The sequence below is a fragment of the Thalia democratica genome, chromosome 2, assembly GCF_965202585.1.
Source record: "Thalia democratica chromosome 2, ktThaDemo2.hap1.1, whole genome shotgun sequence".
NCBI classification, from domain to species: Eukaryota; Metazoa; Chordata; class Thaliacea; order Salpida; family Salpidae; genus Thalia; species Thalia democratica.
This window is the reverse complement of record NC_139166.1, coordinates 48,130,308-48,155,571: the sequence shown is the minus strand read 5'-3', so window position 1 is coordinate 48,155,571 and position 25,264 is coordinate 48,130,308. Positions and strand designations below refer to the sequence as shown.

General features: G+C 24.8%; 1 protein-coding gene across 3 annotated transcripts; it reads left to right on the top strand.

Moving 5' to 3' along the window:
• Positions 1 to 675: 675 nt before the first annotated feature.
• Positions 676 to 24,211, top strand: LOC145829463 (sorting nexin-29-like). Of its 3 annotated transcripts, none has more exons than XM_082937262.1 (19): positions 676 to 805; positions 894 to 1,061; positions 3,409 to 3,534; positions 3,922 to 3,992; positions 4,970 to 5,116; positions 8,603 to 8,798; positions 11,032 to 11,157; positions 13,272 to 13,408; positions 14,532 to 14,637; positions 15,922 to 16,061; positions 16,152 to 16,215; positions 18,948 to 19,076; positions 19,584 to 19,657; positions 20,074 to 20,147; positions 20,970 to 21,098; positions 21,313 to 21,465; positions 22,411 to 22,551; positions 22,873 to 23,012; positions 23,759 to 24,211. In XM_082937262.1, exons 1-19 carry the CDS (start codon positions 681 to 683, stop codon positions 23,814 to 23,816), a joined length of 2,304 nt encoding a protein of 767 aa, XP_082793388.1. In that variant the 5' UTR covers positions 676 to 680; the 3' UTR covers positions 23,817 to 24,211. The 3 variants fall into 3 exon arrangements, with proteins under 3 accessions (XP_082793388.1, XP_082793389.1, XP_082793387.1); XM_082937263.1 differs by having other exon boundaries at positions 13,269 to 13,393; XM_082937261.1 differs by having other exon boundaries at positions 13,269 to 13,408.
• The last annotated feature ends 1,053 nt before the right edge of the window (positions 24,212 to 25,264 follow it).

Genomic DNA, 25,264 nt, shown 5'->3' with positions numbered 1-25,264 from the left:
ATATTTTTGAATACAGTAAACAAATTGTTAAAAGTGGAAAAGACCCCAGTCTACTTTTAACTAGAAGCAATATCAAAAAATAGCCATTATAGTAAGTATATTTGGTACCTCTCATCTCTACCCACTTTTTCTGTGGACACAATGTGCATAAATAAGCGAGAGGTTACTGTAATTGAAAATTGCAGTGTTCTATTTTATAATCTTCTTTTTTTTTATAAACAACAGTTGTATTAACTGTTAAATTAAACTACCACTAAAAACTTATTGAAATAATAAAATTTATACATGGCCGTTATACATTGCACACACATACACTTGGTGGTTATTTATTGATGACCAAAAGGTCTTTTTCCACACCAATCCAATGACTATAGTTGTGAGCATTTAATTTTAATTTTTTTTATTTTTCATAGTTTGGAGTTTTGGACTATACTAATATAAAGAAATAAAATATTTAAATTTTGTAAACTTGTAGATTAGTTTTTTGTGTTATACAAAAAAAAAGTTTTTAAAATATTTTTTTTGGTGAATTAATATTGAAAAATTTTGATGTGATCATTCTAAATAATAAAAAAAATATTATTTTGTAATACTAAAAACTTTTTGGAGGACATAAAAACTAACTTCAGTTTTATTTTTCAAGTACGTTATAAAAATTTTCAAGACTAATTTTTTGTTTAATGATAATGAATAGTGAAGAACAGTCAGAGCGTCATAGGCTACATCAAAATCTTTTGGATGCAGTAAAGTCATGTCAAATTAATTTAACAAACAAACAAGAGCTGGCTACAGAAAAAATGAGCGAGTTAGTTTGTTTTTTATATATGCAGTTAAAATGTAAATGTATAAATATAATGAAAACTAATTTTTGTTTGAATTTATAATTTAAACAGAGTTTCATGTTTATGTTGCCAACTACAGAATGTTCTTGAACACAAATTAAGACAATCTTGTTCTCCTAATGGAAATTCAAAATTAAAAGTTGTCAAAGGATTTTATAAAAAACCATTAACATTTTGGGATTTTGCAAAGAAAATTTTGCCATATGATGAAGTACAAAGGTACAAAGTTATATATATTTTACAAAGTGTATATATAGATTTTTTTAACATAAATTTAGTTGTAAGATAGTTTTGCTACCAAAAATTTATAATTTTGTATTAACAAAAGTTACTCTATTAACTTTGACAAGTTTAACTCTTTCTTAATTACTTTAACACATGTTTCCTAGAACAAATGGCTATTGCAGCAGAAGATAGCAAACAATTACTAAACAAAATACGTAATATTTCAAACAACTGTGTGCACAACCAATGTTCTTCTTTAAATAATACCTTGGCACTTTTTCACCTTTCATTTCTCTTTCACATCAACACACACTCACTTCATTTATATTTATATAGTTGTATATCCCAAGTTAATACACTGTTTTTTTTCTATACATTTGTTTTTATACATGCCACTTTTCATTCTCCAACATGGTTTTTGTCTCTTACTAAACTATATATTTTTCGTGTTCCTTTATGTTTTAAGTTCCAAGTTTGATTGAAAACTTGTATTAAAATCACAATTTTTATTAAACCTACTACACCCAGTAGATTGGCAAGAGGATTTTTTACTGCAGGTTGATACTTAGCACATAACCACTCTGTTGTTTTATATTTTACATTCATAACAAACACAAATTTGTAATTTGTTATATATTTAAAACATCTGTATAAGGTCTTTTTAAATTTAACATCCGACTACTCTTTTCTAAAGCAATAATTAATTATTTTACTTAATATGTAATGTATATGCAGTTTAAGTTGTGATGTTTTTATGTAAGGTGCTGTAACTTAATTATTGGTCAGAACTTTAAATTCTTAATAATATTTTTAGTTTTTGTGCTTTAGTGTTTTTAAAATTTTAATTTGTTATTTTAAGTTGTATCTAACTTTACTTATGTTGTTATTCAGATTTAACCATTATAAACATTTTATAAGTATATATTATTCTAAGTTTCTATAGCTTTAATTACTTTAAACTATTATTTTATTAATTCAGTAACTAATGTTTATTGTTTTACTTCTTTTTATTTGCAACATATTACTTATTATGTATTTAAAATAATTGTAAAAAAAAATTCTTAAATTGTCCTACTGCTATTTTCAAACATAAAAAATATTTTATCTAGTTTTAAAACCTAGGTAAATGACTTGTTTTAATATCAATGTATGAAAGTGTAATATTGTTACGTAATTATTGGATTATTTTTTTGAATGTTTAACAATGGTTTAATCTTTTGGGTCAGTATTACTTGAACATACATGTGAGTGCTTTATGTTATGATTTGTTATTTTATTTTATAGTAACTTTACTTTTCTAATTTAGACTTAATAGTTACAAATAGTATATAGTTTTATTACAGTAATATTTAAAATTATATATTGTATCTATTCTTATTCTTAATAGACACATATATTTAATATGGGTAGCTGTCAAAATTGCACTAGTGAACAAAATTGCACAAAGATACTTTTGCACAAAGGGTCATTTTTGCACAAAGACACCTTTGCACGCGCAGAAAATTTTGCACAGAGATGCTTTTGCACTGGTAATTTTTTTTTATTTAATATTTTTTTTTTCTCTCACTGTTACCCCTTACCCTCGGTCGGTAATATATCTTTTTTTAGTTAATTTTTTTTTTCTATTGTATTCTTTTTTTTTTTCTATTTTATTCTTTTTTTTTTACTATCACTATTACCCCTAACCTTTACCCTCGGTTGGTAGTTTTTTTAAATTGTTTTTTTTTAATAATAACTTTTAGTAGTTATTTCTTTTTAATTTGTACTATCACTGTTACCCCTAACCCTTACCCTCGGTCAGTAACTTTTCTTTTTTTTTTAATTATCTTTTAGTTTTTTTTTACTCTTGTGCAAAATTGTCATTGTGCAATTTTGTTCCCTTGTGCAATTTTGTTTTAATGCAATTTAGTCCCCTTGTGCAATTTAGACCCTTTCCCATATATATACCTACATTTGCTTCTATTCTTTCCTTACAGTATTTATTTTTTTTACAGAGCTCCGTTGAAGTATGTTAACTTGTTAACACACAGAAACATGTGTTAGTGTAATCAAGAAATAGTACTGTTTAAATTTGTTATTATTATATGTTCCAGTGAACTTGTTTCGCTAAAATATTTATTAGCAAACACTTAAATTTATATTTTTAATAGTTAACTTTGCATTAGAGTTTTTAAAATAATAAGGTTTTATCATTTTTGATATTCATTATCTTTTTCTTTTGTTTCCAAATATTTTTTTACTTATAAATTACTTTTGAAAATTTTAGTTTTTTGCCTTATTTCTATTCATTTTTAACTTCCCTTTAATATTTTTTTAGTTTCTTATCCATTATATTTTTCAGGATAGAATCATTGGAGAATATATACACAAGTCAAGGAAAAGGAAGAGCTTGGTTAAGAATTGCCTTAAATGAACAGTCTCTTTCTAAACTTCTAAAAATGTTACTGAGTGATGCTATACTTATAAGGTACCACATACTTCAAATAAATAAATTAATGAAAAATTTTAGATACTTAAAAAATGCAAGCTTTAATTCACTATTTTTATAATAAAAAATTTAATGCTATAAAAACATGTATTTTTTGTTGATTAATAATCATTTATTTTCAAAAAAATACTTAAGCTAGTAACAAAGCTAAATATAAATATTTTAATAACTAATAGAGTTAAGAAATTGTAACTGTAATTTGTGGCATGTTTTGCTACTTATTTTAATTTAAAATAGATATAGAAAAAGTTACTAGAAAGTATGATAAATAACAGCTGATGTATAAAAAAGTTATTAAATTTAGCTTTCCAACTTGTATTTGATTTTATCTTAAATGTTTTACCAGTATTGCTATTTAATTTACAGGACATTTTATGAAAAAGATGCTTTTATGTATGATGAAGAACTAACCAACACTCTACCTGATATGATATCTGGTATGTTTAAAAAAATGTTCAGACAAATTTGTAGGGTTTGCAGTTTACTCTGTAGTTGAGTAAGCTTTGAAATAACATTTATCTTAAGTATATAAATTCTTATAATGTTACTTACTATAATGTTTAAAAATTTTGTTGACTAGTAAACATACTTAGTTACCTTGTTTAGTATTTTTAAATAAAAGTAATGAGAATATTTTTTGTTATAGACAGGGTTGCCAAAAAACTAGGAAACCTGGAATTTGACAATTTAGACTAAAAAATCCGGAGTCTGAGAAATTTTGAACAAAAATCACTAAAAAACCTGGAATTTTAAACCATTTTTACATGTTAATACGAAAAATATTGATTCGACACAAAAAATTTATCATATACTAGATAAAAAAAAATTGTCATCATCAAAAAAACACATTTAAAGTAGCTTTACAGTATCTTTTCAATGTTTTAATACTATTTAACACAGTTTTTTACCTTAAACTTAACTTTAAACTAAAAATAGACCCAAAAATGTGTACTTTTAAATTTGCCAAAAACATTTGGTAACCCTGTATAGAAAAAAAAAGTTAGTAGATAATGTACTACTGTAATGTTAATATTGTATTTATTTTTAGTTAATCTAAATTTATGAATTTTAGCTGTTTTTGTTATTATTAAAGAACTTATGAATTTCTATTGTGTTATTTATTTTTGGTATAAATAAGTTTTTTGTTGTAATATTTTTATTAATACTAAAAAACATAGCTCTTACAATTTATTTAAATTATCCAAATTATTAAAAGGTTTTAATCTTTAGATGTTAAAATTATTAATTAAAAATAAATAGTTTTTCAAAATAAACTTTCGTTTATACACGGTTTTGTTTGTAGTTTTTTATTTTTTGTTATTTAATTTTTGCGTTTATACTTTTGAAATCGAAACTAACTTGATCTTAAAATAGTTTCACATTTGAACTTTATTCATACCCTATAACTTAACAGGCTTAAGGACAATACTATTTGACGTAAAATATGATAGCTCACTTGATTCGGTTGAAAAATCTGATTCTTCTGATCAGTTGTCTTCGTCACCACAGTTCCTTTCAAACAGCTACCAACCGAAAACCGTTGTGAATGTCAAAACACAAGGTACTATGCCTAATGAAGTAATGATTTGATAACTAATAACATAATTAGTTTAAGTTTTGTTGTATTTAAAATTAAAATTCTAAACTAATGAATATATTTCAAAATGAAACTAATTTTGACTTAAGTTTTTTATTTAGTATGTTTTGTTATATACAGTGCTCCTAAAAACAAAGCTTTTAACTGTATGCATTTTTATTCTTTCAATTTGAGGAAGTTTAATTGGCATTTGATGTATTTATGTTTTTAAGCACAGTTTTATGAAAACATTTTAGCTTTGTTCTGGTGGCAATTTTATCTGAAACTCTTAAATAACTTGGAACTTGAGTATTAAGGTAAAAGTAAACCTGTAATTTGATGTTCTTCAAAAAAAGTTATATTTAGCGAAACTTATTTAAAACCTAAAGTTTGAGCAGTTTTTACATGTAATATGGTGAAATTTAAACTGTCACAAAATATGCATTGTAAATAATATTTTTTTGTAATGTTAGAAACTTTATTATAAACCATATTTAAAGTGGCATTAAAAAATATTTTCACTATTTTTTGTACTATTTAAAACACTTTTTTGTCTTATTTGTTATACTAAAAATGGACAAGAAAACAGTTTTAAAAATCTGGATAAAAAAGCAGTAACCACCTTTTTTTTTTTTTAATTTAACGATATGATCTTTTTATACGTAGTTTTTGAGTGATTTGTTTTTTGATTATTAGTTTTATTAAAATTACATCTAATTTAAAACTTATTGATGCTTTTCCTGATTATAAAAAGTTTATACTTTATTAAGATTTTTAAACCATTGAAATAACAGTTTAAAAACAAATTATTTATACAGAAATTTCACATTTAGCGTCAGACTTTGTTACTTTTGTCCTACATTGAACTTAACAGATAAAGAAAAAATTCTTAGACTTTTAAAATAAATGTCACCAAATAATGTTTTTATATAAGAAGATAATTAAATTGTACACAATATATTTACGCTAGTTAAAAAATATAAAATAATATTTTAGTATGATATATAGTACAGGGTTTCCAAAAATCTTGGAAAATTGGTTTACTATCATTTCAAAATTGATTATCTTAAACTCGTTTATTTTAAATGTAATCATTTCAATTGTAATTATTTTAATCTGGATCATTTAAATTTTATCAATTTTATTTTTCTATTTAAACTTGATTATTAAAATTTTTAATTTGCTTTCATTAAATATAATAAAAAAATAGTGTGTTTTTAATTAAAATATAGTTAATTTACAATTTAGCTTTAATTCAAATATATTCAACTAATATAAAAAAAAACTTTTTTGTTTTGTTACCCATTAAAACAAAATTACTTAATAAAAAGTATAATTAATAAACAGATATCGTTTTAAAATATCCATGCTACGTTATTAAAAAATAAAAATATTTTGCTAAAATTGTAAATAATAACCATTTGTTTAAGTTATACTTAAATATATAGAATTTTCACTCAAAATATATTAAAAGCAATATTTTTTTTTATAGTTTGTATAAAACAATTAGTTTCTCAATAAAAAAATTAAAAAAGTTAAGATGATTTATTTCGAACTGGTTGCGAGTTAGAAAAGATTGAATCCTGTTTAATTTGGTTTTATTACATTTTGAATAATATTTAGGCTATAGGAGTGCAACATCTTTTTGAAAAAGAGTTTAACATTGACACTTGTACAAATTCTTAAATTGTGTACTAAAGGTAAGTTTAAAAGAATATAAGTTGTCCAAAAATGTTAATCACATCTTCTCAGCAAATTCTCCATACATTATTAAGAACAATTTTTCTAAACTTGTTAAATTTAAAGGAATTAAAAGTTGTATAACAAAAACAATGAATACAATTTTTTTGTGTATTTTCCAAAAAAAAAAACTGTTTGAAATTAATATTTTTTCTTGTAAGATTTTTAAATCTTAATAATGATTATATTACAAAAATTTGAAAACAATTATTCAAAAACTGTAGGTGGAGATAGATCTATTGTAAAATAGTCGTTTTGTCTTCTTAGTTTGCGCCTTCCATAAGGAACCTACATAAATTCTAAGCTTTGTTTTTATATATAAAAAAGTACTTAAAGATTTTCTAAACGCAACTGGCAATTATTTATGATAAAAATTAAATTACTTTTCAAAAGTTAATTTACCCCCATATGGTTTTAGAACTTAAAAATTAGTTAAGAAGTTGAATATTTAGTTAACAAGAGGTATTGTCATAAATTGCTTTAGTATGACATTTTTCAACAAACAAATGTTTAAGATATTCTTTATTTTTTCTAGCAACCCTGTAAAGAATTATTAAAGTTTCAAATATCATTAAAAAACATATTTCTTGATTTAAAATTAAAAGTATTTATTGTTAAATAAATATTTTCCTCTACAGTTTTTGCAAATAACTTTTATTGTTATTTATAATTTTCAACTTAAATTCGTATATTTACAATTTAGATATTATTTATTAATAATGACTACTTTAAACATAAGTTAATACTTAACTGAATGCTACATATGAAATGTTGAATAAATAAGCATATTTTATAGTTTAAATGGATCATTACTTAAAATATCAGATAAAATCCGGGACATAGTTTAGCTTTAAGTTAGATTAGTTACACTAAGTTTATAGTAATTAAAACAAGAAAAAAATTCTTTAAAAATGGTTTTCTGCATTTGAAAATAATTTTTATTGTTAGTGGTAATTTTATCTATGAAAAAACTGTTTTTTACAAATTTTTTATTAGTGATATAAATATATTTATTCACTAACAACATTTATAAAAAATATAAGGGCAAGAATTTTTTTTATATGATATTGACATATATGTTTGCATATAATTTTTAAATATCAGTAAATTGCAGTTCACTTTTAAATTCTGCAATATTAAAAAAGAAAAAGATTTAAATGAGAGAGCTTGTAAGCTTTTTCGCTCTTTGAACTTGCACTATGGAATATTTTGCCGAGCATTTTTTTTATTTGAAGGTATGCTGCGTGCAGAAGTTAAACTTTGTAACCCTAGTATTGAGTTTTTTTTAATACATGAGTAAATTTGTTTTAAATTTCATACAATGCACCTAGATAGTATCAAATAAAGGTATTTAATTTTAGGTCGCTGTCATATAAATGATAGAATTTTATTTAAACGGTAGTAGAAAGCTTTAAATTCGAGAAACTAAACAGGTAAATTAATGTCTTTGCTGATTTCAGTTTGTTTAAATTTAACTAACTGTTCTAAAGTTTATTACTACACGTATTTTAAAATTGGTCGGAAAAAGTTTAGCACTCAAGTATTTTCATAAATCACTTAGTAAACAACAAAAACTGTTCGCTTTCCATTGATAAGTTACTTATTTGTTATGCAACATGTGCGTGTGGTATTTTTTCGCACGTTCAGTTTACTCGAGCGTGTCGCACTTTACGTAATACGAATGTCTGGAATTTTACCAAGCACTAAAGCAATACATTTAACCTGCAACAGAAAAGTCGGCGAAGCGGCGCACAGTCGGCAAAAAGAAGAAGACGAAGATAATCAGCTTCGAGGAAGATTCAGCACAACTTGCCGGGAGTTCTGAGTTGAGCCTGAGGAAGTTCAGCACTGCAAGCTCGCCCTCCCATCCCTCTGCAAGAAAAACATCAGTCGCTTCTTCTTCACACAGCAGGAAGAAAAGTAGCAGGTATTTTGTGACTTATTGAACGGCTTGTGGTTTTTAGGAAAATGTGCATGTTAACAAATAAATAGAGTTGTTGATCAAAGTGAATGGAAAAAAAATATTAGTTTACAGTTTTACAATACCCGATAAAAACTTTTTTTTGTATTTACTGTTTCTGCTCTAAAGTATTTATTAAAACTAGTGTACAGTTTTCTACATTATCCAGGTTTTTTGTTGAAGGCGACAGCAATAAAGATTTTGTTAAAGTTAATTTTATTGTTAAATTAATTCGTTTGTTTTTGTAAAAAGTCAATTATAAGTTTTTTATTGTTTGATTACCTTCTATTTTACATTATTAAAAATTAAATTCTTTAATTATAAATTAAGATAAGTTTGTAAATTTCTTATAGATTTGTAGTAGTATGTAAGTTTGATATACTCAACAGCAGTATACCAGGAATGAATCTTTCTAAACACTGAACAGTCGTTTGTTTATTTTAACTCAAAATAAATTGCTTTGGTAATTATTGGCGATATGCTTATCGCTTCAATGGCAGCTATGCCATTGGGAATTTTAAACCTGCTTAAATTGTTAAAAATTACTTGAACATTACATTTTAAGCTGAAACAAACAAACGTTATTTTCAGACTTTTTTATTAATGGAAACCTTGTTTAACAATTTAAGTCTGTTGTATAACTTGTGAAAGTACCTTTTATATATTTATTGTGCCTCGTTTTTTAAATAGTTTATTGATATTCTCCTTTTTTAAGTTTATTGTTTTCTAGCATTTCCCTTTTCCATTTAACAGAATAGTTTTACTGGTTTATAATTTAGTCATCATAGTTTTAACTAACTATTTAGATATCATCAGTTTATTAAAAAGTTTCATTTACAAAAGTATGAGTTAAATGTTTTTCATTCCCAATTTTCTTAAAGTTTTTTAAAGCTAACTAAAAATATATAATTTCCTTCATTTTTGAGTAAATTTTCATGATTTTAAGAAAATTCCTTGTATACTAAATAAAAGTTTTATAGTAACTATCTGGAAAAATACCTTAATTTATATTTTTCAATTATGAGCAAAGTTTACAAAAGTAATCGTATATTTTTGATTTTATAAGATATTTTTACTGAAAGTTTTAAAAAATTCTATCAAACGATTGTTTATGTTTAAATTTAGATTAGACATAGAAAGTGTAAGATCAGTTTTAAGTTTAAATGTGTGGGAAAAGATAAATTTTCAATAAAACATTTGTTTTATCATCTTTTTTATTTGGTCTTTCTATAAATAGGGGTAGGCAGCTAATCTATTCAGCAGACCAGACCCACCGGAAATGTCTTTTGTGGGTCGGACCTATTAAGATTATGTTTTCTTGCTGTGTAATTGTAATGGTATTTATTGTAAAACTAAAGAACTGAAATTTTTTTTAAAGTTGTAATATATTGGTCATTTAAAAAGCACAAATGTGTGCTGAAAATAAAACTAATAGTATGTTTAAACTATATATTTAAATAAAGAAGCTCAATTTTAATTGTTTTTAAAAATTTTTCTAAGCTTAAATATACTTCAAGGTTCGGATCCGGATACGTCTCCCGACCCAACCCTACTATATAAGGAAAATGTTGAACTCTTTGATTTTGTAATTATGTATTTCAAAAATTGTTTTCAATTTTACAAAACTGAAAAAAGCATCTGCTAGCTAAGTTAATTTTTTTTTTATAAAATCAATTTGTAAAGAATTGCCTTATTCCCCTATGGCCTTAATTAGCGTTATACTTTATTAAATACCTTTTTTCAATATTTTTAATTTGTTGTTTTTCAATGCTTGTAAAAATTTTCAAAGTAGTTTACTCCATTTTTATTTAAGTAGTATCATTTAATGATCGTACATTTTAGGATAAGCTAAATTAAGTTTTAGTAAAATGCTTTCAGGTTTTTGATTAGTTTTTTAAACTAAAACATTTTCATTCTCATAATAACCATCTCAAGATTTTAAACGTTGGCAACAAAAGTTTTATACTAAACATATTGTTAGATTTAAATATATGTACAATAAAATACACCTATAGTTTTTAATTTTTATATAAAAGGTATATGTTAAATCAATATTTCTTAAATTAGTTTTGACTCTTGTTTTCAAAAAAATTACCATTTCCTTACATATATGATTTTATTCTTTAAAAATTGCAAATAATCAAAATTAAAAAAAAAAATTCTTGTTAGTTTAAAATTACAAACTAACTATTTATATCAGGAAGTCATCGGCAACGACACCTACAACCCCATCTTCCGTGTTTAGGGAATTTCCTGGTATTAGCAGGGGCCCTCCATCAGAAATAAGCTTGCCACAACAACCAACTTTATCTGAAACTTCAAACAGGTTTGCTTGATTTGTATGTAAAATTAAATTAGTTTCTATATAAAAAAGGTACAAAACTGTTGTTAATCTGAGTTTTTGCTTTTATTTTGAAAATTTTCTGATACTTAACTATCAAAAGTTGAAAACTTGAGCACTTAAAAATTTGTAGTACCAGTTAACATTGTAAAAGAATAAACCTTTATGAAAATTTGGTCCACATAGAATTATAATAATTCAATATATTTGTATTAATATTCTGTAATGCAAGTTTCTGTTGCATTGTAAAATAAGTAGGAATGTATTGTTATAATTTTTGTAGTAATGTCATTTTATTCATATTAGTATAAATTCAAATCAAAGACTACATAAACATAGTTTTTAAGTTATATAAGTTTTTTAATGTAGTCTCATAAAATACGAGAAAACTTTTTCTTTATAGTAGAATTTGTAAATTTGTATAGTCAAACTTACATAATTTTTTAAAGTATTGAATTTTGTTATTTTTTGAAAAACTGATAAGTTAAAATTAGTTTTATTACCACTTTCATATATTAAACAAAATTAGTCAATTTAGAAATAAATCAGTTGATAATTTGTAATATTAATTCAATTTATAAATAATGTTTGTTTTATGATTCTACGTTACTATTATAGGAAGGTTTTTGAACGTATTTATATACCATTTGCAACTTAATATCAGTAGATTAACCATTTTGTTTTATATTTTATTACACAGAGCTTTTCAAAACTATACGAGTTTCATTGTCAAGTGATAAATTTTAAATGAAGTTTGAAAAAAAAATTTGGTATGTGAACAGCTTGAAAATAACTTTAGATTATGACGTATGAATAAATTCAAACAAATACAAATTTTAGAGTTTTAGCAAGTAAAACTAAAATAAAGATAAGTTTATTAATAGATTGTCAATAACTTTGTTTTTCCATTTAATGCTATTTGCGTATTTAAATAAGGTCGCTATTCCTCAATCAATATTGATTCCAGGCTGTAGAGTTCGCTTTGCTTACATCGTTTCAAAACTTTAAAGTTTTGAACTATGTCAGAGTTTTGAGAGGGTGTGCAATTAAAAAGATGTTCAAATATTGCGCTGTTTTTATCTGTTCCGCAGTGGTCTGTAATTCGTCGGAATATTTGCCGTGATGTTTCTCCATTGTAAGAGATGCTCTGATCTGCAAAGCAGGTGTATTTATAAATAACATTTGCGTCAAATACTTCCGAGCATTTACTTTTGTTGCTGAAGTAGTCAGAAACTTTTTTGATGGTGTAGGCCGGTTTAACATTAATGTTGTGCTTTTGAAATATGGATGCTATTCGTTTTTGGAATCTTATTGAACAACTACCTACGTAAACTGTTGTGAAATAAGAGTAGTTTTCGGTTTCTGTTTTCTTTTCGGTTTTTGTTAAACAAAATGAAAATATTAACACTTCAAATTCAGAAAACAAAGTTTCTGACTACTTCAGCAACAAAAGTAAATGCTCGGAAGTATTTGACGCAAATGTTATTTATAAATACACCTGCTTTGCAGATCAGAGCATCTCTTACAATGGAGAAACATCACGGCAAATATTCCGACGAATTACAGACCACTGCGGAACAGATAAAAACAGCGCAATATTTGAACATCTTTTTAATTGCACACCCTCTCAAAACTCTGACATAGTTCAAAACTTTAAAGTTTTGAAACGATGTAAGCAAAGCGAACTCTACAGCCTGGAATCAATATTGATTGAGGAATAGCGACCTTATTTAAATACGCAAATAGCATTAAATGGAAAAACAAAGTTATTGACAATCTATTAATAAACTTATTTTTATTTTAGTTTTACTTGCTAAATCTCTAAAATTTGTATTTGTTTGAATTTATTCATACATCATAATCTAAAGTTATTTTCAAGCTGTTTACATACCAAATTTTTTTTTCAAATTTCATTTAAAATTTATCACTTGACAATGAAACTCGTATAGTTTTGAAAAGCTCTGTGTAATAAAATATAAAACAAAATGAATAATCTACTGATATTAAGTTGCAAATGGTATATAAATCGATTCTACGATAATTGTGATTTTTTTTTGTTGTAGTTTTTTGATGTTTTATTTATTGTTCATTATTAGAAGCCATGGTTCAATGAGTAATAGACTACAACAAAGCTCCACATCTCAAAACAGTACAAAAGAAACTACTGATACTATTAAAAAAATTGAAAACTTGAATTTTTTCTCCTCACAAAACATGTCAGGCGAGTCTCTTTTAGGTTTATGCTTTTTTTTTACTTTTATCTTGGTGTTTTTTTTTTCTTAGAAGAGTGTAACTTTATTTTATTTTACAATTTTAATCGATTAAATCATATTAATTTCAAAACTTCATATAAAAAGTTTCACTAAATATAACAAATTTATTATACGTTTAGTTTACTAAAAAGTTATGTTTAATACAGACTTTTAAAAATATGCTTTTTTAGCTTCTATCAGGCTCCAATGTTTTCAGGCTGTATTAAAATAAATTCTTTTATTGTAAATTTTTTTAAATTATATTTGTGTACACTTTTATTAAATCTTTTTTTTTCGTTAAGGAGTCTATTTGTTATCTAATATTGAAACTTTTTTTTTGTGTTTTAGCTTCGTTTAAAATAGTTATAGTATAACTTTTATACTTTGTACAGTTAAACTTTGTACAGTTTTATAAACTAAAAAAAAACTTAGTAAACATGTCAGTTACATCGTACAAAAAAGTACAAACAATTTATCATAAAATTTTCATAAAAATATCGTTCATATAACATGCAAATAAAATTATATTTTACTCAATCACATCCTGCAATTGTGCAAATGCTATTTACTTTGATTATTTAAATTTGTAAAGTTTGTTGAAAGTTGTAGAATGATATTTTTGGAAATTTATAATTTTATAAAATGTGCAAGCATGTATAACTGATAAATATAATTGTTAATCATCAAATCGTAATAAGATGGTTATATTTAAATAAGATTGTTAATGAAAAACAGTTTTTTTTCAATACATTTGGAAATTGAACGATCTTTAAAGGGTATACTAACATGTATATACAAACTACACTATAATTAGCTACATAAATCTATATATACAGGTTGGAAGAAAATTTAAATTTCCCTGTTTGTTTTGCAGTTTTGTCAATAAATTATAGCTATTTTTAATTTACAATGATTGTAAATAAAATTAAAAGTTTATACATTAAAAATACTAACTTTATACTAACATTGTCTTTTTTTAATAAATTAAACAGTGCTCATAGTAAATTCTATGAGCTCAGAGTTTTTTGTCGCATAATTTTCAAAGCTATTAGTAAAATATATCCAATTTACTTAACACTTTATAAATATTCATTTTCGCTTAAATAGATGAACCAGAAAAGGTAGCTGATAACAAAGATGCTGCTGATGCAAACTTTGTTTTGTCGCTCGCTAAAACTTCTGCTCTGCCAATTAATGACTTCGATACTGCAAGGTAAGCTTATCATACTGCTACTTTAGAAACTTTTTTTTTACATTAATAGTTTGTATTTTTATATATGAAGAGTATTATATTAACTTAACAAAAATATTTTTATACAACTAGTTTAATTTTTATAGTTATTTTTTTTATTACCCAGTTATTGGGTCCCTATATTTTTTATTATCAAAAAAACTTTTAATATTTATTTATTATTTGTAAGTTAATGCATTTAGATAATTACCTAAAAACTATTTTGAATGCATTCAATGGGGTAGGTATCAGAAAAGCACAGCTTCACTTTAGCACGAGTCGTCATTTTAGCACGGAATAATTTTAAATTTCTTTAAATGTTCATTTAGATAGTGTTTAATTTATTTTGAAATATTAAGTTAACAATCAAATAAATGTGAGAATAAGTTCTAACAATTTTAAAAGTATCATCTTAAGAAAATAATTAGTAAAGTTTTTACTAGGAAAACTTTAAATTAAGCTGTTTCTTAAAATTTTAAAACAATTTAAAAAAATAAAAAAGTTAAACTTGTAGAAAAGTTGTTTAATTAAGTTTATTTACCTGTGCAGTAGTCTATAGATAGTTTTTATAACACATAGATAATCATAAAAAAGTTGTAAGATGCGTGCGTGTAGAAATAAGAGAAACTTAAAATCTTTATACATTATGCTGTTCAAAGCTCTATGTATTTTAGAAATGAAATAAGTAAGTTTTTAACCTTTAATTATCTCACTTTTTGTTTAAAATTTGCGCTTAAAGTTTAATCTTATTAAAACTAATTTAAGCCTTTTAAAAAAGTTTTAAAAATCCTAGAGCTTGTATATATTGCTAACTTTATACAAATATTTTTTACGTCGAAAACTTAAAAGTAAAAGTATTAAAGTATTTTTATTTAATATTATATAGTAAAAAAAATTAATAAAGTTTGTAAATTTACTGTTGTTTAGTTTTGATTAAAGCTTAAACTTCTAACTCATTCAAAGCTTGTTAACTTTTTGTTTACATGTTGCTAAGCTCGTTTTTAATTTTTAAACATAATAGTAGAAATGTTATCTAAGCATAGATAAGAAATTGCAAAATAAATTGTACTAAAATATTACTCTGTGCTAAAGTGTCACACTGTGCTAAATTGCCACTCCCTGATAAATTGTTACTCCGTGCTAAAGTGTCACTCTGTACTAAAGTGCCACTCTGTGCTAAAGTGAACCCGTTTTCATTCTATGAGGCTTATTTTTTTAATTGATAAGAATAAAAAAGTAACATCTCAAAAAGTATGTTCTTTTCAGAGTTATTGGTGAAAATTTAGGCCTGCAACAAGCGAGCAATTCAGAAGACAATTGTTCAGAACTGGAAACATCTTCTGTTGCTACCTCTACTAACCCGTTCGTTAACTTATCTGCAGAAGACAACTCTGCTCTAAATGCAGGTAGCCTTTAGTTTTTTAACCAATTGTTTTACAATTATATAAACTTAAGTAGATGTTAATATCTAAATTTTATACCTTATGTATTGACAGGTGAACTTCACCAAGCGTTGATGGCTGTGATGCACCGTAAAGATGAACTACAAGAAAAAAACAAGTTAGTTTTTATTTGATAATATACTTTTTTGTTGGCATTACATTGAAAACGTTTAAATGTGTTTTAGAAAGATTTATTTAAACTATCTTTCCATTATAAATCTATAAAAGAAAATTTTCACATAAGTTTGTACTATAAACATGTTTAAAGCCATCTAAATTAAAAAAACCTAAATTTTTATCTTTTATTTAAAGTTGCTCTGAATTTAACAGTTGGTCAAAAAGGACTTTGATATTTCAATTAAAAACTCATTTAAATGGTCAGTAGTTTTTTTTATTCCGAAGCTTTTTACTTGTAAAACACAGAAATGTTTTTATTCCAATTCTGTGTTAAACAATTTTTTTTAGAGAAATTATATAATCTTTGATTAACAAAATATTTTGTTGTACAGAACAGAGTTGCCACAAAGTCAGGAAAAGTCAGAAAAAATGGGGTTTTTTGAAAAAATGTCAAGAAAAGTCAGAAAACTTATATAAACATGCTCTTAAAAAGAAAGTTTATCATCACTATAAACTGCATTTTGCTAATTTTATTTTCAAACAAAAATTGCTTTTGTAATTTTGTTTTTCAGGGTCGAATTGATTTTTTTGAATAAATTAAAGTCTTCTATGATCTCACATGTGTGTTTACTCTGTGGTAGAGATACAAGTATTTTGCTTATAGAGCTGTTTATTGCATATACATTGATTATACACATATGGTGCAATGGACAGGGTTCGTGCGCGTCAGGCGAAATCAGGCTAAATCAGTTTTTTGAAAAAAGTTGAAAAACGTCAGGCTAAATCAGTTTTTTATTTAAAGATTTGAGAATCTAAGTTTTTCTCAGTGCTTGAAAATTTTTGATTGAGAAAAATTGAGAAATCTTTTAAAAATTAAATTTAGATGTGAATTAATTCTAAATAAAGATTTAGTTATTAAAGACAAAATCAGTCAGTATTTTTAATAATAAATGCTTAAAACATTTTGTTGAATCTCTAAAAAAATTTAAGAATCTTCCTTATTTTGTTTGAGTAGGTTATATACGTCATAATTATGAAAATTCATAATAAAAATACAGTTTAAACATTACAGTTTACTTCAATAACTTGGCTGTTTGTTTGAATTTGTTTACATCAGCTATGTTTTCAGAGCTTAGTTGGTTGAACTGTTTTAATTTGTAATTTAAAGAATTTATACTAAATATTTTTTAGATGAAAACTCTTAGCAGTTTATTCATGTATTTTACTGTTTGTTAAATTTATTAGAGATATTTACAACACTAAAACTTAGCTTTAAGATATAAGTACTAAGTTTTGTGAAAGTACAAATTTTAGGTACAATTCATTTTTCTTTATAAGAACAAAATATTAAAGTTTTATTTTTTAATTTAAGTGTAAGATTTTTAAATCTGATATGACATCAACAATCACTGTATTTATCAGGGTTGCCACTTTACCTGGAAACCTTGAAAAACCTGGAATTTGACAATTTAGGCAAAAATAACCTGGAAAAACCTGGAATTTAAGAAATTTTGAAAATAACATGGAAAAACCTGGAAATTTGATCATAAACCTAGAATTTTTAATAATTTTAACATTATCATTAGTAAATTTCATTTGACACAAAAAATCTATCATATAAATAAGATTTTTTTGTCATCATCAAACATTTTTTTGTTAAAAAACACAATTAAAGTAACTTCACAGTATCTTTTCAATGTTTATATACTACATAATGCAGTTTCTTATATAGAAATTAACCTAAAACAAAAAATAAATCCAAAAATGTGTACTTTTAAAAATCTGGAAGAAATTTGGAAAACCTGGAAAAAAATTTGAAAAAACGAGTGGCAACCCTGATTTATTTAGATTTTAGGATTTATAATTATGTACCAATTTTAAGTATTAGTCAAATCAAAATACCATAATAAACATTTTTTACTTATTTTAATACACGTGTAAGCATTTCATTTTAAATTTTAATAAAACACGACAATGCACGTTGTTTTATTATAATTTTTTTTGTTTATAACGTTTGTGCTTAATTAAATTGAACAACTGTGTTTAGTAATATATATTAAAATTTTACACTAGTAATAGATTAGATATATCACTTATTTTCAAACTTATCACTAAATTTGTTATGTTAAGGGTATAGAGGGGGGTCAACACCTTTTTCACAAATTAGTCTTATTTTATTGAGTTGTAACTAAGCTAGTTGCTTTTTGCAGATATTTAAAACTCAAAATATTTTTGGGATAAAACTGGTTGAAGTCGGAGACTACAATATTACTAATCGAAACCCCTCCAATACCTAAAATGACTTCTAAAGGGGATTTTCCTTACTTTGAAAAAATGTCAGGCTAAATTGGTCTCAGTCAGGCTAAATGAAAAAAAATCGCGCACGAACCCTGAATGGAATTTATATGATTGAATCGAGCAAAAGAACTGTTGTTTTAACCTGTAAAAATTAAGATTGAAAACTTTACATAATCACAAGTCTTTATTTTTGAATCAGTTTTAATAAGGAATTTGACTAAAAAGTCAGGAAAAATCGAAAAAAAAGTCAGGATTTTTTTTTGTTTTATCTGTGGCAACCCTGACAGAATCTTTGAAAAAACTTCATAGTATTACCAATCTAAATAAAAATTTTGTCTGCCTATGTTCTATAACCTCATCATTTTATTATGAAAAAACTTGTTTACAAAATTGTTTGATCTAAAAAGTCTTATTTTTACAAAATTTTTGTAACAGATCAATGCGTTCCTTGCTCGATCAAGAGATGGAGCAAAACGCTGAATTGCGCAAAGAAGCTGAACAACTTCGTTCAAAACTCACCGAATCAAAAGACAATTACGAAGTCCTTGTAAAAGAATCTGAAAAGTTAACTTTATTTGTATATCAATCACTTTTTGTAAACTTTAGCATTAAAATACCATATAAGTTTTTTTTTTTAATTCTCAATGTTTATAATGTTATTAAGGATTATAAATACAAACACTTGTTTTTTTTTACTTGTAGTTTTGTTCAACTTAAGTATTAAGAAATAAAGTTTGTCTTCAAAAATATTAAATCGTATTCAAATAAAAAGCTCATTTTATATATTGCATTAATCAAAAATTTATATAATGTGAAATTAGATAACAACGGTATGTCCAGTAATAGAGCGTAATTCTTAATTTTTTTAAAGTGCCACTTAATATTCATTGTTCGTATTTTAAAAATTAGATGGTATAAGATTTCTCAAACTGTTAACAATAACATTTTTTCAAGTTACTGATGTACACTGTACACTAGTTAGTCCTCCAAAGTTTATAACAACGTTTTAGTGTTATAAATATGTTTAAACCGGTGAGTTCAAAGTTTAACAATATTAACACAATGAAACAGAGAGAGCGAAGTGTTGCGCAACCAACTGAAGAAGTACGTAGGAGCCGTGCAAGCATTGAAAAAAGATAATGCTGGTTTGTTACTGCTGATATGTGCATTTTTTATGAGCTTAGCTATAGCAATTTTATTGACAGTTTTTGAAAATTGTTATTGGTTTTAAAATTTTATCTTTTGCCTATAAAGTTTTTTTTTCATATATCGTCTTTTTAAGCTCTGAAATATCTAAATAGGAAAGAACAAGTTGTATAGACAAACAAGCTTTTTAATAACTATGCCAATGATTTATCAATAAAATTTTATTTATTTGTTAAACTTTAGTTTTGCCTCTGAATTACATTTTAAAGAACTATAAATCTTAAAATACAATTTACGTACAAAATAAATTTATATTTAAAAATGTCTGACAGTTTAGAGTTGTATTTTAAAATAAAAGTAAAATTTAATTAAGTTCTCCGGAATTTTAGATAATTTTTTTTTGATATATAAACAGAAGTAGAGGCTCAACAAAACGACGGCCCACAAAATCACGTTCTTGACGTGTCAGAAGCTGAAATGTATGAAAAGGTTTGCTAAGTTGTAATAAAATTTATTGTGGTAATTAAAAAATGTTTTACTTAAAAATAACTATTCCTATTTTTAAATATAATAGTAACAAATATATTATTTTTTAGTATAAACTACAGTTGTTGTTTAATGTGTAAACACTTATCAATACATATTTATGTTATACCCTAATTGAGAGAAGAAAATTAATGTCGTTTCTATAAATTAGTAAGTGAGTGTTTTTTATTATCACAGATGTTATAAAATATTTTTTATAACAAAATAAAATTATAAATAAAATATTGTCAAAAAGATCAGCCATAGTGGATTGTTTATTCAAAATACTTTTCAGTTATTATGATAAATATTTAGATTTTTAAAAATAATGTATTGATTTAATTTTTTAACTAACGCACAGTGTAACATTTTTACATAAAACAGTTAGTTCTTACATAAAAAACGATTACAAATGAATTTACATCATATTTAGTAGCGTTTTTAATAGAAATTAAATGCAAACATCGAATAAATTTTCATAAAAACTTCTTATTTAAAACTGATAAGAAAATCCAAGGTGTATAAAATTATTTCAAGACAACTACAGGAGCGGGAAAACTTATTAGCTCCATAAGATTTATTCTATATTAAAATGTGAATTGAATAAATTAAATTTCTTGTTTTTTTTTTACTACTTACATAAATATAGTTGAGTATCTAAATTGTTTACTCATTTAAGCAAGAGTTTAAAGTTATATTTCATTTATTTGGCTTTATGCATATAAAATAAAAGTTTGCTATTGTTTTTAAACTATGTCAAAGCACTCATAACAGTAATGTAAACAGAAACTGATCGAAGTGACGAACATGCATGCCGAGCTGATGGAGTTCAACGAACGAATGACGAAAAAATTCAAACTTTCCATGAACCTCATGAGGAGCATGAAGGCAGAGCTGGTCGATTTAAGGGGACCTGTGAGTTTACTTTTTGATAAATATTTCTTATCATCGAGTTTTTTATTTAATATTTTTTTATGTACATTGAATAAATTTAATATGATCCTTATTCAATTTATGTAAACTTTAAATCTGCACTTTTTGTTTGTTACAACTTAAAATTAAGCATTTTGTTTTTAAATATTAGTCCCGTCAAATGCAACCACCTGATATAATTTAATAAAACAAACAGATGCCATCTGACGACGTGATGTTGCGATTGGAGAACGACGAGTTGAGCGACCAATCAGCTTCAAGCAAGCAGGTGAGCCGGGCACTGATCAACATTTGGATGCCGTCCATGTACCTCATCGGGAAGGGACCGGATGCACATCACGTGTACCAGGTAAAATGACCGTTATATCAAAATCAGCTCATTTTATAAATAATATGTTGCATTTGTATGCTTATTGTTATTTAAATTTGTAGGACAGTTTTTTAGTTTTACTATTCAAAAAAAAAATCAAAGTTTTGACTGTTTAAAAGATATTAAAAAACAATAACTTTTGTTCTACAACAAATATTTTGTCAGTTTTTTCTAAATATTACCAAAGACTTTAAAGATAATTTTTTATATTAATAGTCTTATTCGACTTATTTAGTTTCCTCGCTGTGACTCTATTTAGTTTTTTAATTTGGTTTCATATATTTAGAAAATATAATTTAGTATATGTAGAATATATCGTTTTTAAAAGTACATATTCTACTTCAGAGGATTTTGTAAAGATAGTCCCTTGCTTCCTTATTACAAGGTTTTTGATAAAACTTCTGTAAATATTCAAGTTTATGTTCAGTAAATTTCAATTTCAGTAAATATTCAGGTATATGTAAATATTCAGGTATATGTAAATATTCAGGTTTATGTAAGTATTCAGGTTTATGTAAGTATTCAGGTTTATGTAAATATTCAGGTTTATGTAAATATTCAGGTTTATGTAAGTATTCAGGTTTATGTATATACTCAGGTTTACGTAAATATTCAGGTTTATGTAAATATTCAGGTTTATGTAAGTATTCAGGTTTATGTAAATATACCCAGGTTTACGTTAATATTCAGGTTTATGTAAATATTCAGGTTTATGTAAATATTCAGGTTTATGTAAATATTCAGGTATATATAAATATTCAGGTTTATGTAAATATTCAGGTTTATGTAAATATTCAGGTATATATAAATATTCAGGTTTATGTAAATATTCAGGTTTATGTAAATATTCAGGTTTACGTAAATATTCAGGTTTATGTAAATATTCACGTTTATGTAAATATTCAGGTTTACGTAAATATTCAGGTATATGTGCGGATCGGGGAAGAGGAATGGAATGTTTACAGGAGATACTCGCACTTCCACGAACTTCACATCAGACTCCGCAAAAAATTCCCCGTCGTCGATACTTTCAACTTCCCTCCCAAGCGAGTCATGGGAAACAAGGTATTTTGGTAGTTTGTGGTCAAATATGGTTAAAATAAATTCAACTATCTTTATTAAATTTTTTTATTGATTTAAAACATTTACTCTGCTTTTAATGTTTACACCTCTTTTTTATTTTTAATTGTATGTTTTAAACTATACTTGTTTATTTTTAACCTTTTTTTGTATTTTGAATAAAATTAGAAAAATTTAATGTTTACATTAATTCATTTTTTTATTATTGAATAACCCGCAAACATATGTGCAAATTTATTCTTAGCTATCAATAAATAATTAATGATTAACCAACTTAGTTGTAAATTATTTTATATTGAAACGCAGGGCAAGCGATTTGTCGAAGATAGGAGAAAGCAGCTACAGATGTATTTGAGACTTCTCATGAACGGGTTGATTCAACATCATGAAAAACTTTTCAAATCACCCGACAAACAAACACTGATAGCTCTTTTGCCGTTTTTTAGGTTTGTATAAGTACATACTATTGTTACAACTTACAGTTATTTGTTAACCATTTCTTAACGGAACTTTAGTTTTAGTGTTTAAAAACGTTTTTTTGTAGTCAAAATGTTTTTAATTTTATATTCTAATTGTACCTAGTTTATGTGTCTGTTGATATTTTAAGTTATATGATTTTATTTTTTTATTAATTGGTTTACTTCAAAAATTAATATTTTGACAGTATCAAACACAAGGTCTTACATCTTTTATTACCTTTGAGTTTAGTAAAAATTATGAAGGCTGATATTATACAAGAAATTATTACTACTACTGTTTAAATTTTAACAAAAATGTTTTTTTTTTTTGAATTTTCTTAACATTATTTCATGTGACCATTGATTTTAGCATGACAATGTAAGTATCTGCACAAATGAAATTTCATTGTTTACTTGGACTTTGTTTAAGTGCTAACGTTAAAAGTGTTATTCTAATAATAATTGGGAATAAAGTTTGATAAAAGTTGGTTTCAATTTGTTTAGCTGACAACGTTTTTCTATTTAAAGTCATCTCGCGGTAGTACGAAGTTAAAAGTTGATCTTAGTATAGCATAATTTTATCTGTCTTTTTTTAATACTCAAAAAAAGTACAATTTTTTTATTTTTGTAATCATATTTTATTTTTCATAAAAAAGTGCTAGCGTTTATAATAACTTTAACCTTCTACCATTTAAACTCTTTAAAACCAATTTTCTAACTTTTAAAAATTTTAGTGAAACCAGCGGATTAAACAAGGAAACACCTCAAATAGGAAAACAGAAGAGAAGATGAGATAAATATTTTAATTATATTTCTGAATGTTTAAATTTTCACCATATATTGTTTGTTGGTCTACTTTAACAACTAAACTAGGGTCTTGTTAGTTTAATTGAAATTTAACTTTAAAGGGATATTTTAAACTTCCATTTTTTCATTTTATTTAATTATAGTTATCTATACATAAGTTTTTTTTATACATTATGATTCTATAAAGTTTTTCTAAAACACTTTTAATTGATTTGTTAACTTTAGTTCACGTTATCTAATTTTTTTTTTAACTTTTGCTGAGTGGTTCAAAATACCAATCATTTATTGGCTGCTTAGTTTTTGAAGCCAAAGATTTTGAACAAAATCAATATACAAATTTATACATAAACTTTTATATCGAAGTGCAATCTGATTGTGAAATAAACTCATTGAATCAAAATCAGGTTTATTTTTAGTTTTTAACAAATTATTAAAAGTAATACTGTGCACAAAATGTTTTTTTTTACTTTAAAATTAAAAAAAGAATTTGTTGAAATTAATAACACTAAAATTATATATTTTAAAATATATTTTCTTTAGTTAAGTTTAATTATAAAAATAATAATAATGTAATCATAAAAATAGCCATGCATTCACAAACTATACATCAAATTCAAAAAAACATCAAAGTAATAACGAACAGTGCAGTTGACATTTGCATACCCCATGATTAAAATGTAGGAATAAAAAATACTTTTAAAAGTCATATCAAATTTTAGCTAAACGAAAATAATGAACACTACAATCGATTAGTGCATCTGATTAGCTTAAAGTGACGTGGAATTGTAGTAACAATTTTAAAGTTTATAAAATGGTAATGATAAAAATTTCAATCGTTTTATAATAATTATTTGTAAACTTCAACAGCTTTTAACGTGTTGGTATTCGGTTTTATGTAGGCAAAGAAAGACAGTGTTCAAAGTGCGTTCTCGAGAGGCAGGTTACTGTTTTTAATTATCTAAAATTGTATAAGCTGACCAAAATATCTATGAACGTATTTTTTTGAACGAAATAAAGAATTTATTTTTTGATCGTCAAACATCCTTCAAATAAACATTTCTCAAAAAAGAAAATAAAAAATTATGATAGTATTATTGTTCTTTGCAAAGATATTTTTAATTGTTATCTCTAAGTTATTTTCGAGGACAAAATTTTAAACTAGCACCTATTATTTAGTTTTTAAAATCAGAAACTTTTTAAGTCTATAAATTTTTGTAATTACTTACTAGGTTATAAACAATGTTAAGTTTTCTTTAGTGCTAAGCCATTATAACAACCACATAACTTTATAAACCTTAGATAACCATTTAAATCATATAATCAATGGTAAAAATCATTTAATATAAACCTTACTCGACCGATTCATTAAATATTGTTTATTCAAAATTTTAATACAGCTACCTATTGCGAATCTACGCATTCGTTTGTTTACA